This window comes from Amblyomma maculatum, chromosome 1 (genome assembly GCF_055883805.1).
Source record: "Amblyomma maculatum isolate TAMU_Amacu chromosome 1, ASM5588380v1, whole genome shotgun sequence".
NCBI lineage: Eukaryota > Metazoa > Arthropoda > Arachnida > Ixodida > Ixodidae > Amblyomma > Amblyomma maculatum.
This window is the reverse complement of record NC_139344.1, coordinates 335,845,269-335,864,648: the sequence shown is the minus strand read 5'-3', so window position 1 is coordinate 335,864,648 and position 19,380 is coordinate 335,845,269. Positions and strand designations below refer to the sequence as shown.

The 19,380-nt window shown below is 48.8% G+C and overlaps 1 protein-coding gene across 6 annotated transcripts in view; it reads left to right on the top strand.

The window, feature by feature from the left end:
• Dys (Dystrophin) overlaps positions 1-19,380 on the top strand; it is a 517,227-nt gene that overhangs the window by 389,527 nt on the left and 108,320 nt on the right. For all 6 annotated transcript variants that reach the window (XM_084587908.1, XM_084587892.1, XM_084587901.1 and 3 more), the window contains one exon: positions 8,807-9,027. In XM_084587908.1, the coding sequence (XP_084444034.1) occupies positions 8,807-9,027 (221 nt within the window). The remainder of the gene's footprint in view (positions 1-8,806; positions 9,028-19,380) is intronic.

Here is a 19,380-nt window from a genome sequence, read left to right as displayed (position 1 = left end):
TTGCTTTTCCTCATAAGGCAGCTACTGCCTCGCCACGGTGGTACAGTGGATAGTGCGCTCGAGACGCTGTGCCCAAGGATGCGAGATTGAATCCCGACCGCGGCGACCGCTTTTCGATGGAGGCGAAGAGCAAGGCGTCCGTGTACTGTACGATGTCAGTGCACGTTGAAGAACCTTAGGCGGTTGAAATATGCGGAGCCCTCCACTACGGCGTCTCTCATAGCTTCAGTCGTATTGGGACGTTACAGCCCATAAGCCATACCGTACCAAAGCAAACCAAAAGACATCCTGAATTGGTATTTGCCACGAGCGAATTTTATCTTTCGCCGCTTATCCTCGAACAGCTCGAGTCATTCTGTTGGCCACCGGCAAGAATATTAACAGAGAAAGCGTAAGAAATAAACGTCTCTTTTCGGCTTCTCCTTTCTTTCCGTAGCGCTCTTTGCGCTGGTTATAGGTTTGCCTAACGATGAGATTAACCGTGCTTATTTTTGCTCTGCAAGTTGCCGCTTTCTTTCATGTCAGCCTGATTTCTTCCCGTGTTATTTGACCGTGCCATGCTGCCTCTCCTCGCTAACGCGATTAAGCGAGCGACCAGGGAACCGCAGGAACCGCCGAGTGCGAATTAACGGTAAAAGTATAGGCCGGGAGGTTTCGTGGTTAACTGCTTGCACTCCCTGCCTCTGCTTTCTAGCTTTTGCTGCCGTTTTGGGAGTTCTTTTCCTCACGCGTGGGCTGCCCCGCTAATAAGGCCACCAGATCTCGCTCTAGCTCTCTTTGCTTTACGCGGTCGCTGATTCCACGAACGTCGTTAATTGATAAACAGTACCGAGTGCGCCGCTTTATGAAGGCCAATTAGTGGGCTCTAGAGCTCCGGTTTGTTTGCGGACTCCGCGTATGCTGTCGAAACGAAAGTCTTGAAGGGTTTGTCCAAGATTTAGTGCTGTTAAAACTGTCGTAATACAGAGGAATTAATCCTATAGGTCGGTATTAGCATGTCTAGGCCTTTTTTCTTCAGAGCATGAGTTCTTCAAGCGCTGAAACACAGGGATAATATGTGCGATATAAATTTGGTAAAAAGCTCGGGTGTACGCCTCGTGTAATGAAAGCTTGGGCGAAGGTCCTTGGGCTGCCTCAAGAAAAGGAAGGTTGCTTTCCGTCGGTTGATTCTTTGGAAAATTCATTCTCTCCGATATCTCTATTTTTCTCTCTCAGTAACTTTCGTTTTAATACCTTAAAGATCCTCGGTAGAAGGTATTACGTAAGAGGTGGGGCACACGGGAATAAAAAACAGAATAAGTAACAGATAAGCTTTAAGTAAGTTATACAAGTATAAGGTTTTCACTGAGCAAGTACACGCGTGATACTTTAAAAAACAAAAAAGATTATAAATCTCTTGCGCAAGGAAGGTGACAGTAAGAAACGAAATGAAACGCTGTAATGACATCCTGTGCGCGCCGTTTTATTGGTTTGAACTTGAGCTGCTTGTATGCGTGCGCGCGCGGTGCCATGAAGCGGGCTCGCACACTCTGTCCTGGTCGCGCGCCAGTTGTCCTCGCTAAATAGCAGGTGCTGTTTGTCGCCGCCTTCGATCATGTCTGTTCGTAGACGCTACACATTTTCGTTGCAGCATCCCGGCGGTTACTGCCAGGCGAGCCGTGCAATCGTCGCACGGAGTAGCCCAGGCAAACACTCCTAGGCGTCGGCGTAATGTCCAGTATGAGCCAGAAATGTGAGCGGCATTTCAGTGCCGACAATGCGAGTCGAGACTGGTGTGAAAGCTGGTAATGGGTAATGACAGTGCTTTGCGCTGATGTGCCAGTTTCGTTTGGCAAATGCGCGGTAGGCGTGTCGAGGATTTGCCTCGCTTGACAGTCTCCACCTATAGTGAAAGCTTTCTTCCTTGCTGTTTGCTTTACCGTGTCCATCCGATTTCTGCGAGCTTCTGTTTTCAAGGAGTGAAGTGCCGAGCTTTTTGGCAAGCTTTTGCCCGCTTCGTTTGGTTTATGGTGTTGCATTGCTAACTTTTGAATACTTCTGCAATTGAGAAGCTCCGATGCGCAATGTTACCTGTTATTTGTACACGAGCAGAAAAAAAAAAACTGTGCGAAGTGATGGTGAAACTCGCTGTTTTCTTTTTTAGCGAATGCAGTAAGTGTTTCTATCTGTGACCAAGTGTTCAGAACACTTAAATCGCTCGCTGCTTGCGGCTTGCGTGAGTCAATAAGCTTTAAGGATTGGACGAGGCCATCACAGTCTTCTACACGGATTGACCCGGCTTGCGTGAGCCATTGTCAGCGACCTTCGATTCCACAAGTAAATTAAATTATTCATCATTTACCTGTATTGTCCTATGCACTAGCCGTCAAGGTCGAGGTCCCGGGCATGCTGTTGGGTGCGTGTAGTCGCTTTGCTTGTGGGGCTCATTGAAACGTTTAGGAGTAGCCCCTCATTCGTGGACAGAATGGTCCGGTTTCATTGCCAGCCTCCAACATTTGCGAAGCAAAACAGGCGATAACCATGACCGCACGTCTTTATACTATACCAACTGTTCACTTCGCTTTATATATATATATATATACATATATATATATATATATATATATATATATATATATATATATATATATATATATATATAGCTTGCTTCGGAAGGTGAAAGCACCGTTATTTGCTACTCGGATGCGTTATGGAGACCGGCCTCCTTCGCTGTGGCTCAGCTTTGTTATATACGTTCGTTCGTTCGTTTTTTTTTTTTCTGTTTCTTGTTTTTTCTGTTTGAGTCAACCTTTCTACTCGCCTTCGCTCCGCAGTCCCCATATTCCGTGAGCCCTCCTTGCCACGAGCTGAGCGAGAGGTGGTATTTTCCACTCTCTGTTTTCTCAAGACATGGGCGCGCAGATCTTTCTTTCTTTCTTTCTTTCTTTCTTTCTTTCTTTCTTTCTTTCTTTCTTTCTTTCTTTCTTTCTTTCTTTCTTTCTTTCTTTCTTTCTTTCTTTCTTTCTTTCTTTCTTTCTTTCTTTCTTTCTTTCTTTCTTTCTTTCTTCGCGCTTCTGTTATTTTTTGCGCCTCCTTGCCTACGGGAGCCCCTGGCTCATGCCCGCCCGCGCTCTCTGGCTTTGCGCGCGAAACCCCTTCATTTTCTCGTTTCTCTCCGGCTGTCGAGGGCCCTCGGCCTTCCTCCCCCTCCTGGTTCTTGGCGTTCTTCGCATGCTCCTCGCATTTGAAATAACGAGGTGTCGTTTGTCTCGGGGGCCAGAGGAGAAGTGCGCCGCTGGGGGCTCGAGCTTGTTTCGCCACCTCGAGCCGCGCCGGACTGCCTTTTCCCGAGCCCCTGATTTTTGTCTGCCGCTTCGCCACGCGCTTGCGCCATTCACGCAGCCGACCCAGAGTTTGTTTCTGAGCAGTGCTCCCGCATTCCTCTTAATTTCGCCTCGAACCACTTCTGCATTCTCACACACGCCAAGCGAGAAATTCGACAGGAAGCGTTCTTTGCTCTTGGCCGCCATGAACATAGGGTCTGTCAGTCCGGCTTTGGCGCTGTTTTGTTCGCATTCGCTGCCTTTGTTTCCCGGAGCGCTGTATGTAATAATGAAAATCACAGTAACAAGAGTGGGAAGTGGAAGAGGGGGGGGAGGGGGGGGGGGGGGGTTAAGCATGGCTCGAACCTGATTATACGAGCAATATTTTAACGTTGTCACATGGGCACTTCGGATCGCGATCGCTAACGATCTTGAGTGCAGTTTCAAGTTGGGTCGAGATGCACCATGCTCACGTACCCACTCAGTTCCGATCGACGAATCAGATCGATACACGAGGGCTGGCGCTGCACGCATGATGAGCATCGTGATTTGTTTGTAACATATATAAAAGCACAAGCTTGATTAAAACTTTGTTGTTCTCCTTTATCTGACCACAGCTTCCGTGGACGAGTACATAGCAGCTATGCCATCCAATGCACACGCAGGCCGGATGATAGGCGACTAGCACAAGCGGAAACTGGCGAGCATCAAGCGTGGTCGAGCCCGCACGTTTCTTTACTACTGTCAAAGGCCAAAGCAAGCACGTGCGGCGTCAAGTGTTTGAACATAGCTTTGCTGTCCAAATCACATAAGCAGCTCCACTTTCACTCCCATCTAGCTGCCTTCCTTCCCTTACGGCGCGGATCAGGCTCCCACAGAAACTAGTATGACAGATACTGCGCCTTTCCATTCCTGTGAACCAATCATGAAAGGCACGCTTCAGAGCTCAAGTGAAAGACGCGATCACACATGGTACACACTGCAAAGATAATAATACATGAATAATGCGAGCGCCCACACCGAACGGCAGGGTGACATGCGCAGTAACCGAGAATTCACACACTCACAGAGAAAAGCATCGTTTTAATGTAATCCCGGCCTCGGAAAGCAAGGCGCCCGTGTACTGTGCGATGTCAGTGCACGTTAAAGAACCCCAGGTGGTCGAAATTCCCGGAGTCCTCCACTACGGCGTCTCTCATAGCCTGAGTTGCTTTGAGACGTTAAACCTCACAAACGAAACCAAACCAAGCTCTTTATTCAGCGTCCTCACTACTGTAATCATGTAATTTAACTTGTCTAAAATACGCGTCCATGTCATAATAGTAAAGGCCATCGAGTCAAAACTCTGGCAATGTCTCGCAGGTCAACTTGCCTTCTCTTACGCCGAAGAGCTCAAAGAGAGGACAGTTTCGTGCGTTCAAGTTTACTTAATCTTAATTTTTTTTTTCTTGGAGTGGGTGGGGGTGACGAATCAATTCGTTGCTTGAGTATGGTTATCCCAGCGTTAGTGAGAAGGAAAATGCAGAAACAATCTTGTGTTTTACAGCATAAAAGGGCTAATCGAGGCAGATGGAAAGAGTGAGGGAACATTTATCTTTTGAATCGGATATTCGGGGTCTTCCGCCTTCGCTTCTCTGGTGGCAAATCAAATTATCCCTAACAACAACCCCGTCCTCCTACAGTGCTGGCGGGTGAGTGACCCTGTGGGAGGGGGGTCATGTACCGCGTCTGAAAGAGATAACCGAGTTTGTACTCGAGCCCATTTTAACGCATTCCTGTGAAATTCTGCCGGGGTGGAATATTGCAAAAAAGAAAAAAGAAAAAGAAGGGGTAAACATCGATTTGTAAATAAAGCAAAAGGCTAACAATGGATAAGCATAACCCAGCGAGCACGCACTCGCCGCTAGCATTCTCCTAGAGACACCATCCTTTATCGAACGCTTGCACTTTGTGTCACATTTTTTTTTTTTTTTTTTTTTCCTGAGCGTCTCTTCTTCCGTCTTCGCCCTTAAGGTCATCCGATCGGCATGCTCTTGGGGACAGGCGCCGACGGCACTCTGTCTTCCTCCTGTATAGATTAGCATAGGGGCTTCTGCTGCTCTTGCGAGTCGCTACCACTTTGACCGGCCCTGGCGGGCTGGTCAGATTCCTCGGATCGCCCCCCCCCCCCCCCCTCTCTCTCTCTCTCTCTTCTTGCATCCTGGAGAGGAACGGCATGGAGCGTTCTCCGAAGCGACTAAGTAATTAGGGGCATAATTAAAGGATTTAATCTCGCGCGTGTCTTTGTGTCGTCATTATTCTTGGCACACGCTTGCACGCACATTTCTGCCGGCACGAAGTTTTCTAGGCATTTTAGGTTTGTTTTATATTCGCTTTTGGGTGCGAAATTAGTCGCGCCACGTTGTCACCCGCTTGGATTTTGAGCACCGGCTAGTCTTTACCGGCCCGCGGCGACTCGAGGTCCAAGGCGTCTAGGCACCAGGTAGCCGGTTAGACCCCCGGTCTCCGGCGCCACATTTTGATGGGGCGGTATTCAGAACGTGCCGCTTCGCTGAATACAAAGCCATTATTCCAAGGTCGCCAAAATATAACGATTCATTCAGATAACCATGTATAGCTTGACGGCGTCGATATGATCCATCTGCCTTTACACGCAGTGTTGGCTAGCGACCTCACGGACTTATTTTGTGCGTGCGATTTTTCGCTCTCGCTCTCTGTACTATAGGGCTCCCAACCAGATTTGTTTAGCATAGGTCTTTACGACAGCGGCTTTAAAAGCCCATGACTTCGTATGCGGCCGTGGTGGACTGAAATTTACTGCCCCACAGTAACGGCGTTAATATAATCTCGTCCGCGCTCTCGGAGTTCGACTAGTCCGCGTGCTCGAGCCGGAAATCGCGAGCTGCTGACCCGGAAACGATTGGCTTAAACTCTGATGACGCGCGGATGAGGTTTGTTAGGCCCCCTGCCTCGAAGAATTTCCCTTCTCTCACTCGCTCCATCGTTCGTTAACAAGGCGCACGGGCAATAAGCTGGCCCGGTTCGCGGAGCGGGATAAGGGCTTCATCGCAGCGCAGCGGAGGTTGCATTCGCTCTACTGGCCTAATCATTAGCAAGCTGAAAGCGCTGGACCGACCGTCGTGCCAGTACACGTTTTCCACGAAGTGACCATTCCTGGAATAATATTCGCCTCCGAGGAACTTGTGTGCGGGATCGATTTCTCGAGGCTGTTGAACTCGATTCACCGAATCGCGCGCGTCTTTTAAAAAGCTTTCGGAAGGATGCGGCGAACGTTGCCCTGCTTGCGGATAGCGTTACTGCACGGAACTGCGCGGCGACATGGATGGTGTGTGCATTAGGGGAGTCCACCGCACTTGGCGTGTTTGCGATGGACTTAAGAGATCGCGCGCTTTCGCATGCGCGCGGTAGTCCGCCGCGCCCTCCCTGCGCTGCGCTCGAGTGGCAGTGACTGTTCATTGTCGTTGTTGTCGTACTCGCAGCAGAGCTCGGCCCGCTGAAAGCCTTAATGAACCCTCGATCCGCTAGCCGGCTGAGGTCAAGATGCCCGAGACGATGTCTGGCTCAAAACTCGCCTTCCTCGATTATTCCGCTGAAAGGGTGGTGGAGCGCTAGTAGTTGCCTGAGGCTGTTGTGCCGCGCCGAATTCGAGATCGGGGCTAAGAGGGGCAAATGCGTGCCGCTGCTCGTATACTGCGCGGAAGGGTTCGCAACGTCATTAGCATCGTCTCCTTTGACAGCTCTTCTGCGACGATTATTAGAACGCTATGTTGCAGCTTGTTTCCACTCTAAATTGTTCTTGTCGGTCTTCTGGTTCATCCCATCGTTCGTACCACCGGGGTTCGACGATTTACCGCCTCATTTTGCTTTTTAGGCTTGCCTTTCTTGTTGACATTATTCGTGTCGTGACTGTGCCGCTTGACTTATGTGTCTTTCTCCTCTCTTTGTACATCTTACCTCTTCCCTCTTTTCTCAAGCGAGCAGCCGTTGTGTGTCTGCTGGGAACAGTTATCAGCCTGTTCCATTTCTCTTGTGCTTCTTCGTGTCGAGTCAAATAATCTTAATAATGTGTCTTGCGTCGAGTGGTCAGTACCCGCTGCATAACTCATTCCACCTGCTAGCTTGCTGTACGTGTCGAATGTGACGCCGAAGGTCGCTTTCTTTTAGAAACGGAGGCTTCAATGTGTCATTTAAAGCCAAGGTCGCCATGCGGACTCGGAGCTGCTACTACGAATGCGCCGGGAAACAGTTGCTCCGCGCGTGACGTCAGAGGCCGAACAAACAGTGCACCGCTTGGGCCGCCGCTGACTCCTCAGCCTCGCTGCGCGCGTTGCGCAGTAGCTAGATGCGACGTGCGTGACGTTAGAGTTGCGCCGGCTCCTCAGGCTGGCTGTGCGCCTTGCGCATGCGCAGTAGCTACAGATGACGTCATTACAAAAGAGAATGAGAAGCGTTCGTTCTTCAGATGAACGATGGACGACAATTACACAGCTTTACTACGTGTAACCCGAGCTTTCGTGATGCACTACGTTTAGCCACAGAGCATTATTTCGTGAACGTGAATTTCCACCTGCATTTTGTACCTGCGGGCTTCTCTCTCCTCGTTTCTTTCTGGAGTGTAGCACTGAACACCTACGTTGGGCTTAGGAGCTGTTATAATATTTTTTTTCACGTGTTGTGTTGCATTTCAAGCCCACGCTTTACGTCGACAGCGCTGTTTGTTTGCTTCAGTTGTTAAAATTCAGTTTTCAGGAACGAAGTAAGCAACATGCACTTATCCTCGGGAAGACTGTTCAACAGCTGATTCCAAGCTTCATTTTGCTCTCTGAGCACTGCTTGTTGTTTGATTGAATAGTTCAGTTCCTTCTTTTGTTGTTATTATTTCACAGCTTGCTGTTTGCTCTGAACAAGCACGAAATATTTTTTTTTTCTTTATTCTACGTGGGTGTGGTACGTCCGCTATCTCTTTTTACAAGTATTTGATTACCATGTTTTGTTGATTACCATGTTGGACTGTAGTAGGCGTGTTACGTCTGCTGCTTCAGTTTTGCACAAATAAGTGCTTGTTCAGAGAGAGGTCATTGGTTATTTGTGTTCAGAATCTGAAATGGTCCTTTGAAGTTTTTGCATATCTCCCGAAAAATAACGGTTTGTTGAGTATCAGCCATGTTATTTCCCTCTTTAACATTTCATGTCAACTTCGACTCGAAATTAATATATCAACAGGGCGGGGCTACAATCAACCATTTAGAGTATTATCCCGCCGACATGGAAGATGTAGCTATTCCCGGACTGCTTCATTCCCATCACTGTTTCCTTTCGCGGTATGCATATCGCGCACTATAAATTTGACTTCTTCCATTTTTTGCCATATCTTCCCATTTCATCAGTATGAAAAAGAATGCTAGAGGCTCCTTCTTTATCTTTATTTTTTCACGCCGGTTTCTGCATCGTTCCTGACGACAAAGTCTGTCTCCCATGCGCAGTGGCCAACCTTCGCGAGGAATGGGACCGGAGCGAATCGGTGGCGCTTCAGCGGCGTCGCCAGCTCGAAGGGCTCGCCTCGGACGCCGGCCGCAGCCTGGACGACCGGCGACGCGAACTGGAGGCATGGCTGAGCCGCATGGAGGCCCGTCTGGACCGGCAGGCCGCCGCGGGACCCCCGCACTCGCTCGAGGCACTCGAGGCTCAGATCCGCGAGCAGAGGGTAAGTTAGCTCGCACTCACTTTCAGAACGCAGTGTCCAACGCACCACAGATGGAGGGGGACCGGTAGGTCACGTGTGCTACCCTCACCTGTTGAGGTGAAAGGCGCAACCGCAATTTTTCCGGATACGCGCACCGCTTGAACTCGAGGTTAAATGCACCTAGCTAGGCGTAAAATAGGCCGACCTCCCATTTATACTAGGTGTTCCAGCTAATTTGTGCCAAACATTAAAACAAAACGACGATGCGTTCAGCAAAATTTTGACTCCTGTGGAGTTGCAGACAGCTGTTGTAACCAGGTTAGCATGTACATACATATATTGACAGACCAAAAGATGACAAGTTGGCAGTGGCGCGGGACGAAGCGATCGCGCTGTGCCAGCAGCCAGTAAGTCATCTCATCCTCATCTAACCATCACATTTGTGCCTTGGGCAGATCGCCACGTAAGAGTATTTTGAATGGTGCTGCTTTGCTTATTGACAGTGCTATATTAACGAAGGTTTTATTGTTGATTTCAGAATTTTGTAAAAGTAGAAGCGCATGTTGGAGAAAATTGCCGACGATTAAGGTATTTTCTAATGCGAAATTTGAGCGCAGCTCATCAGCTGTTTCAGCTTTTCGATAGATTGAGGCAATAATTCGAGCAAGGCATGTATATGTACTATTACAGACAACTTTTAGGCAGGCGGTTCGCGGTTGCGAACGGCGGCGGCTATGCGTTACGGCTCGGGCGGTGCCCATATCCAGATCCGCCGCCACCGATCCGGTGCTCTGATTGCTGCCGCACAGGAGTGGCATTGGAGGGGGAGTGAAGAGAGCAATTATGTTATCGGGAGGTCGTGGTAGGCAGCACATGGGCCCATAGGAACGTTGCGCGGCGAAGAGATAGCAGCAACTGACCGATGCCACTGGCGCCACTAGCGAGTCAAGTCAACGTGGCTCTGCGTTTCGGATCGGTATGCATGCACCGTGATCCGCTGATGCCGAGCCGGTGCTTCGGCAACCGGAGAACACTGTCACTGCCACGCAGGAAAAGGGGAGGGGGGAGGGGGGTACACGCAGCGGCGAACGGTGGCGACAGGAACGCGCGCTGCCCCTGCTGCGGAGCTGGTTACGAGGGACAAAGGCGACGACGACGCGAAACGCAGGAACGGGCGCCAAGGAGCTGGACTCTAAAATGCCCACTTATGTCGTTTTCTTCAAAATCAACGAAGCATGGTTGCTTTTCTGCATTCAAAAAAGGCCGTGTGACTATGCGCTCGCGCGTTCCGACGCTATAGGCCCATCAACGCACAACCGAGTTTAAAGAACTCGGTCGCACAGTCTCGATGAATAAAACGGCCACAGGGGACAGCAATTCCTCTAAAGTAGGCACTGGTCACTTTGCTTTGAAACGATCATGGTACTTCGTAAAGACCGAGAACCTTTGATTAGTTTTAACGCGTAACAGAGTGCAGGTTCGTGATCTTGTAAAACAAAGGATATATAGTGAGGGGAAGCACTACAAAAATGCGAGGACGAGATACAAAAGAAATACGGTACAGGCACTGGACATGCAACAATTTACTGTGAGCGAAGAGCAGCGTTTATATGACAGCCTTGGACTTACGTAGTACGTGACAATAAGGAAACAAAAGTGAATTGCAGAAAGCAGTCGAGGCATACCAGTGACCAAACGATACTTCATCATTTGATAAACCCAAACTACGGTATTCCACGTGCACATCAAGAATTTTAAACCGGATGGTAAAAAAAAGGGAACAGGTAAAATGATCAACGCAAAAGCTGTAATAGTGAGCAGTGCCAGCTGCATCGATAGCTGTAGTTTCAGTGCCAGACCTGTTCGGCTTTCGTTCGGTCTTCGTTCTCTTGCACCGAAAGCCTCCCCCCCCCCCCCCCCCCCTCTCTCTCTCTCTCTCTGTCTTCCTCGATTACTACCGTTTCACTGTGCAAAGACTACCAAGCTGAAACCAAGATTCTAGCTAAAACGAAGCGCGCTTGCTGAACCATGGCTCTGACCAGCGGTCGGTTTCTCCATTGCGGCCTTGTATGAACACATTTCATCCATATACGTAGCCACATTTTTTATTTGCTCATTTATATAATGCATGCAGTACGACAAAGCTGCCCGCTTATTTTTTTTTTTTTTTTTTTTTTTTTTTTTTTTTTTTTTTTTTTTTTGATGGCTTACACCGTGAGCGGGAGCACATAGGCGGGTAACAATTTCTTTCTTTTTAATCTGGTGGGATTTATTGTTTGGTCAGATGCGTTCAAAGAAAACAGGCTCAGTTTGCATTCATCAACATGTTTAAATGTAACGTCTGCAGTTTTGCTTTAAAGTAAGAGATAAAGAATTAACAAAATTATTTTTAATAATTAGGAAATATTGTGCACATTCAAAATACATGATGACCTGGCTAGTGCAGCTGCCTATAACTCTGCACTAGTCGTGCCTTCTCAAAGCGCGTTGACATTTCTTCTTCTTTCTTTTTTTTTTTCTCTCTCTTGAAGCCATACTTCAAGTTAGCTGAAAAAACACCCTGTTTATTTATGGAAAAGTCGCAGTGGCTTACCGGCTTCTGTATTAGTTTCTTGAGTCGAGGTGCCTTGGTGGCGGCATCTCAACGAGATAAAAAAAAAAAAAAGGCAAAAGACGCCAATGTGCTTGCATTATCAGTGCACAGTGAAGACCCATAGTTGGCCGAAATTAATCCGGAACGATTCAGTATTGCGTACCTGATTGTCTACCTGCAGCATGCCCCTTTTACTGCAGGATGCAGGCTGAAACGCTTCATGTTTATATTATTATTATTATTTTTTTTTTGCGCTATCACAGCATTTGTCTTTCTGCAGCCTCGGGTGTTATGCCCAAATTACAGAACATAAGGTAGCGCAGTTTTATGCAAAGTAGCGCAACGTAACGCAACACAAAGTACCATAGGAGGAGGAGGAAAATACTATTACAGATTCGCTTCCTCGGTCTGCTCTGTCTCTTTGATGTGAATAACATCGACCGCGTATCTGGCCGCTTCTGCCTACTGCGCCCTGTATTCACGACGTTCAGCCGTAGGTATACCGGCGTATGTTAAATAATTTTGAAAAATATAAAATCTTTTGAAATATTTTGGAAAATAAAAAATAAAAATATTTTTATTATTTTGTTTTTCAACACAGTTGTGCGAAAGATATTGTACAGAATTGCGTGTAACTGTGTGTAAGAGTAACTATGCATATATTACAAAATGTGTGCGAGATTTATTTCGGAGCACCCTGCAGCTTCACGTGGCTGCTTTCTCGCAATATGAGACAGCTTGCAGTGAAGCGACATTGCCGTTCTTTTTTCAAGTGGGGTACGCGGCTGGGAAACGACCTCTGAGGATGATCAGTCGATAAGATGCGACTGTGCTCGCGTTGGCATCGCTCACTCTTTCAAATCTCTTTGTATTTTAATAAAAACACAACAACTACGTGGGCTATCGTGCGAAGCAAGTGTGTGAAACGAAGGGCAGAATAATAACTATCAGCAATTATTCTGCCCTCTCTGACTGCACAAATAATTGTGATGAACAAAAAGCAGATTGAATGCGTCTACATGGTTTCGTTTGTTGACAAGATAGTTTTTAAATGTTTTTTTTTTGTTCATTAATTGCATATTACGTTGGTGCCTCTTGTTTTCGTAGAAGAAAAGCTAACATGTAAGCATCCTTGAAGCATCCCGTTTATTGACGTTGTAGCCGTGCTCGATTATTGCATGTTTGATTCACATCCTTATTGGAGTCCCCTCAATATTGATGCGGTCGGCCCTCTAAAGCGCACTTTCGCGATTTCTCTTTGTATGGGCGCGAACCACCTCTGCCCGCTTCTCTCCCCTTCGGACCTCTTCTGTTCCGTCCCTGCCAGCCCGCGGGTTTGTCAAAGGCAGTGCCGGCCAGGGTACACTGGAACCACTTTCGCGGTTCCCGCGCATAAAACATTCACTCGCTCTGCCCTCTCACGCGAGACTCGTTCGTGTCGTCTGTGGTTCTGCTCAAGCGGGCTATCACGGTGTTTCGAGTCCCGACGTGCGCTGAAAGTGCTTTGGTGCCGGGCTTTCGAGAGTTCAGCCTTGGCCAAACTTACGGTATCAGCGGCGTCTTGGTCAAGCACGGTTCAATCATGCGCACTGAGACAATGATTGCATCTGAAGGTATGTGACAAGCGTTATTGCTTTATTATCATTGCAATCGAGTAAATATAAAGCAAGCAGGACAATACGCGTATAGCTAGCTACATTTTGCTTTTTTAAGGGGAGCGGAGCCCAAGTTCTAATCTGCGGTAGTTCAAATCAAAATTAAAAAATCAAATCAAATTTTATTTTCCAGCTAGAATCTGGATGGTCACCTAAGCTAAAAGCTGTACAATCAGCGTGACAAAGGCCCAGGAAACCATTAATGCTAAATGTTAATGCTGAAACCATTAATTGATGTTAATGTTAAAAACCATTTTTCATCACTTGTGCAACTTTTCTGGATCTATTTTCCACTGATTACATGTTCGGGCACTTGGTTAGGGCTTCTGGGGAGCCTTTATTCGCGTTTGGCAGATATCGCCGAATGCGAAAGACAGTGATAAAAAGAGGCTGGGACATCCTTAGAGCGCACGCGTCAATATTTCTTGGGGCATTTGCTTTCAGTATTATCTAACGCCGTGAGAAACGTTTCGCGGAATCCCTGCCCTTTTCAAAAGCTCACGAAAGAATCTCAGCCAGTAATTTGCTAATCGCGAAGTGGAGAACAACTCTGATTGCCCTTGGCAACAGCCTGGGGTGCCAATTTCATTGTTGAAAGGCGTACCTGTACCGGTCCTCCCTCCCCCAATTAATTTATCGAGTTACTTTCTCTTTCGAAGATTGCTGCAGCGCTTTTTTTTTTTTTTTCAACTTAGTGCTCCTTTCCCGGATCGGCTATAAAGAGGCAAATGACGCTCCTCGCGCGATTCGTCCTTCGAGGTGTTAAATAAATAAAAAAAAAGCAACAAGAAAATATAAATGGTCGCGTGGCAAATCCGCGGCGGCGTCCTCCTCCTCCGTACGGCTCTCTCTTGCCGCGAATTTCCAGCGGCAGCCCACCTCCGGCCGTCTCTGGATGCGACGGCGAGCCGACGCGCGGACAATGAATTTCTCGGCGCTCGGACGACTCTGGCGGCCGGCTCGTTTGTAAAGCAAATACTCTGCGCACCACGGGCTCGAGCGTTCCAGAAAACTCGTTTACCAAGAAGCACGAACGACGAAGAGAAGGGGAGAGAGCGGGAAAGAAATAAAGAGCGAGAGAGTAGGGGGAATGAAGGCGCGGGGCCTCGAATCGCGAAGAAGAGAGCAGTCGAACACGGACACCGTCCCAGCGGACACCTAGATCGCGTAGATAAAGGAGAGCGAAATGAGATGTGCTCAGAGGCGACGAGGCGCGACCGGAGGACGCTGGAGAGGACGGGGAGCAAAAAGGTAAAAAATAAAGACAAAAATGGGATAAGAATGTCGCAGAAAAAAAAAAAAAAGAATAAAGGACCAGGCAAAGCAGTGGACAAGACACGTAGAGGGAAGGAGAATCGTGGAGGAGAAGAATGGTTTCTCGTTTCTTTTTTCTCGTCGAAGTCGATTCGTCAGTGCGTTTAGTTCTTTTTTTTTTTTTTCTTATCTTTCGCGGGGGTAGTCCTGCGCACACGCGGCACGGGTCTCTTTCGCGGTGTGCCGTGGTCTCAAAACATATCCCTTGGCAACGTTGACGTTGCGTGGTAGCTAACTTTCGTTGTCATCCCCAGATGCCCCCGCGCATCAAATGCCCATGAGGTGGACGGCTCCGTCTTTTTCCAATGATATTTACATTTTTCTCCACTCGTACTACCTCTCTGCAGGACGGTGTCTGCGGTCTCTGTATCTCTCGCAATCTGCGCACTTGTGGGTTCGTGCAGTGCTTCCTCCCCGGCGCATACATTTCAGTGGGGAAATTCTGACCGCAGTTTTCGGTTATTCTCGGCCGACGGCGCGTCTGCCGCATTTCCTCTTGTCACGCTGTCCACCGTTGTTGAGTCCGTGTCGCGAATGTGATTATACTTGGTTTCCATTCCCTGCATATTCTTTGGACTCCTCTAGGGCAGCGGCCAATGTTTCTTGCGACGCAGTTGGCGCTGGTTACGTCGGAGAAGGAACAAGCGAGTGGGAGGAGAAGACGAAACTAAGATCGAGAGAACGAGAACGGGAAATAAAGTAACTGAATCGAAGACTTCGAATAACGCTCGTGTGATCATGACGGACAACGCCAAAAGTAACAAAGAAAACAAAAATCATACGCGGATATCTAGGCCAAAATAGTGTCATCTTGAGTTGCCGGCGAGCGCTCTGGAGCGATCGACGATAGTATTGACGGATTACGAACACTCATGTTGGTTACGTCACTGGGCGTAATCTCACCTCACTCTCCCTGATCTGCATTTGAACTCCAGTTTTATGCTTTCTTATAAATTATCTCTATGATTACGTCATTATTTGACATTGACAAAAAAAATTCTATGCTTTCCTTGGTATAAATGACTGTTGGCTCCGTTTGTATGTACTTCATAATAATCCCCTCATTTCCCAATATTGGTTTGCTGATTTTGACAAGGTTAGAAAGCTGCGTCAGCACTTAAAAGCTAAACATCCGCGAGGTATTCTTTTCAGTTCCTTTCTCGCTTTCTATCTCTCTAATTTTGTAATTTTTTTATTTTTATTTATTATCTTTTTGCACAAAGAGAAAATTTTGGAGGTGGAGTGATTCTCGAAACAGAGCGGACAATCTTTCTCGTCGGACGCGAGATGTTCGCGTCTCGCCGCTATCATTGCGTTCACTGAGCGCGATGATTAAGGTGGCGCTACTTTCCCCCTTTCCTCTGGACAACTGGATCGCCGGCTGGCCCGCAATTTCTGCTCGCTAAGCTGAGCGGGCAAGCTCGCTCAGTGGCGCACGCGTTCCCGCCGCGCTCGGCCAAGCCTGGCCCCAGCGCAATCCGCACTTGCCCCCGTATCGCGGCGATTTCTCGGCTGTTTCGTCCGTGGAGGCGAGGTAGTTGCCGCTATTAGCGCGCGCGCGCCGTCGTTCGTCTTGCCAGTTGATTTCTTCCGCGGGGGCTAATGAGAGGGAAAAAATGAGCGTGCGCCGGGGAGCGGAGATGAACGGGGCAAGCCCTTCGCTTCCTTCTCCGCCCCGTCGCTATTTGCTGGCATCCCTTCCCCGCGCACCTTACCACCAACGCCGAGCTGCCCCGACAAGCAGCCATTCGCAGCTGCGTCTCTATAGCTCTTATATATGTGACTCCGCCCCGCTGCGCGCTACTGTTGTCTTGACACGCTGTGCTGGGTTACTGCCCGGTGCGCACTAATCTACTTTCCATTATCTCTTTGGCGCTTGCGGTCCTTTGTGATACAGGCGCCCATTCGTTTTCTCCCTCTCCGGGACGAATCCCTCTCTCTCTCTCTCTTGTTATTTGCTTTGTTCTTTGCTTTCATATCTATGGTTAGTTCCTGCAGCTTTCCAAAATTTCTCCTTTATTTTCGTGCACTCATATTAGTGGCTCTTTTGATGGCGAATTTTTTTTATGTTTATTTTTGTTTTCTCGTTTCTCCCTACAACCCTCGTGTGTTGTCTCTTTGTTGTCGCTTTCGCTCTCCGGTCTCTTCGTACCCTCTCGATTTGACTCTATCTCACCAGCGCCGGAGCTTTCATCGGGCCCTGCAGTGTCGCTCGCTGGCATGGATGCGGCGGACCCACTGTGTTGTCATCCTGCGCGCCCTCTGGCCATACGAGGTCTGCGCGCCAGATCGAGCGAGTGAGCGCGCGCGCGCGCTTCTATCGACAGATCTGCTTGCCACCATCGTTAGCGGCGGTTTCCTGTTCGTCGCGGCGCATCTTCTGGGCTTCCTTTCTGTTGTTTTGTTTTTGCTTTAATCTGTGCGTGTTCGTACCACTTTACTTCATTCCCGAACCTCTCAGGCGCACGTCGATGATCACGTTGTGGTGGACTGTGGAGAAAGAGTAAACGAAGAATAGAGGAAAATGCTGAGACAAGGAGTGGCCGTTTTTTTTTTTTGTTTTTTTTTTTACTCTCTCTCTCTCTTTTATTTTGCTTCTGTGCGTCGCTCCCACTTGGGAAGTTTCTAAGTTGACTTGTGGCCAAAGTGACCGCCGGCGGATTTTGGATTTTCTACTCTGTATCAGCGTTTCCTGTGGAGTGATATTGGAGCTACTGGCGGCGTGTGCGCGCCTTCGGGACACTGGGAAATCGCGGACCTAGGTTTAGTTTCATGCTATGCAACGCCGCGTGTGAGTTTTTTTTTTTTTTTTTTTTTTTTTTGTCATAAAGCACGTTTGTAATGGTTCATCGTGCGACAGACGTGCCTCGAATACCTTGCGTGTTAGCCGCGCCGTCTTTTCCCGCAAGCTGCGATAGCGCGGTGCGCAGTAGGGCGCACGTTGCCATCGCGTCTCCGCGTTTCCCTCTTAACAAGCCGTGATTGACTTCGGCTGTGCGCAGGAGCTCTCCGAGTGAATCCTGGGTTTAGGGCATTTGTGTGTATGTGCGAGTGTGTTTGTGTCTACATGGGCGCAACCGTCGTCTGTGAAGAGTACAGCCGCTGCCGCTAGGTGGGCTTTGCTCGTAGCGCTTTCCAATTTGTGCGCTCAGCACGCTACCGTTTCCGGATTCTCCAGCTTCCGTTCGATGCTCGCTCGCTGCTTCTTGGCCTCGAATCGTGCTAGAGCTTGAGCTCAGGCTTGGTGCGCAGATATTTCCGGTGTCTTATTAGAGAGAGCTCAGCCAGGCAGCCTTACTGCCGATACGGTAACGCGTTGCCGCTTGCTACCGTTACCCTGCTTGCCTAGCGCGTTCGCCGAATACGGCCGTAGCTAGCGTAGCTGTATGTCGCATTAGCCGCGCGACAGGACTGAAACTCGCTATTGTTCAGCTGCATTGTAGGGTTGCAGCGTTTATGCCGTGAGCACGTCGCACACTTCATGAATTTGCTCTAAGTTTTGGCTGTCTGCATTTGCTAACAAGGTATTCTCGCTTGTAAAGGTGGCAAATAAATATTGTGACGAAACCTAGAAATCCCTATAGCTGTTTGCTGCGTCGGTCTCGTCAAAAATATTTTCTCTCTTTGGTAAGACGCTGCCCCGCTCGGGTCGTAAAAGATTCTCGCTATGGTGATGGTACGACAGCTTGCACTGCTTTCTATTTCTTTGCTATAAAGACGCTTATTGCATCTCTTTGAGTGGAGTAACAAAAATGAAAGAAAAGAATAGCAGGCGGTGTAATGAACGTTCGGGTGAGCTCAGTTTGATTTAGCCTTGGCACCGTTCATGAATCTTCCATGCCGCGTCCCGAATCTCCTGTTTGCGCCGTTAGGAGATAACAAGAAAGACAGATGAATGGAGCGGGGGATGGGGTGGGGGGGGGGGGGGGGGGGGGAGAAACGGTGAATGAACTCGCTTTATATAAGAACGCAGTCTTTTCTCGTCGCCTCGCTGTTGTTGGTGTTTGTTCCAGCGAAAAGCGCAACGCGGGAGAACAACAGGGCGGACGACCTGGCAAGGAGAGGTGGAGGCGACCCGGGGGGCAATTCTCTCGTTCCACAGGGTCGATCATTGCTGCCGTCTCAAATCTCGAGCCCACGACAAGGACCGCGCGGGCTCGAGCTGCGACGGCAACCCGGAAATAACAATGAGAACAACGCCACACAAGCGCGACGGCGCAGCACACATTTGGAGCTCGAATGGCAATTTCTTTCAGTTAACCCAACGAAGCGAGACCCTTTCTTTTTTGTCTCTTCTTTTCATCTTTGTATCGTTTATATCTATAGCTTTTCCTCTAGTGTATATACACGACATTCGCGAGTGCCTGTGCGTTTCATTTTATACCTATTTGTATAAAAGATAGTTGCAGGCCGTTATTTTTTTGTGCGCGGGCATGCTTTGAGACTGTGAGCGCAGGTTTGCTGCGGCAGGCTATAGCAGAGACTGAGAAGGGTGCGTGAGGAAGAGGAAAGACGCGGAAGCCGCGGGCGCCCGGACTCACGGGAGTTCCTGTTCAGCGCGATGCTGGCGTGACGACGCCCGACGCGACAAGTCGGACAGCGGGGCTTATTAGATGGGCGTCTTTCTCGGCCGCATCGTTGACACCGCCGCCGGAGGGTGGCGGGCGAACATTCGGTCTCCTCCTCACCCCCTTGCACGCTGAAGCAGTTTCGGCCTCCCTCCCCACTCCGTGCCTTCTCCGGCACCGTTATTTTCGCGAGTCAGCCACACTTCCTTTTCCTTAACGCCGGCAGAAACAAAGAATAGTGAAG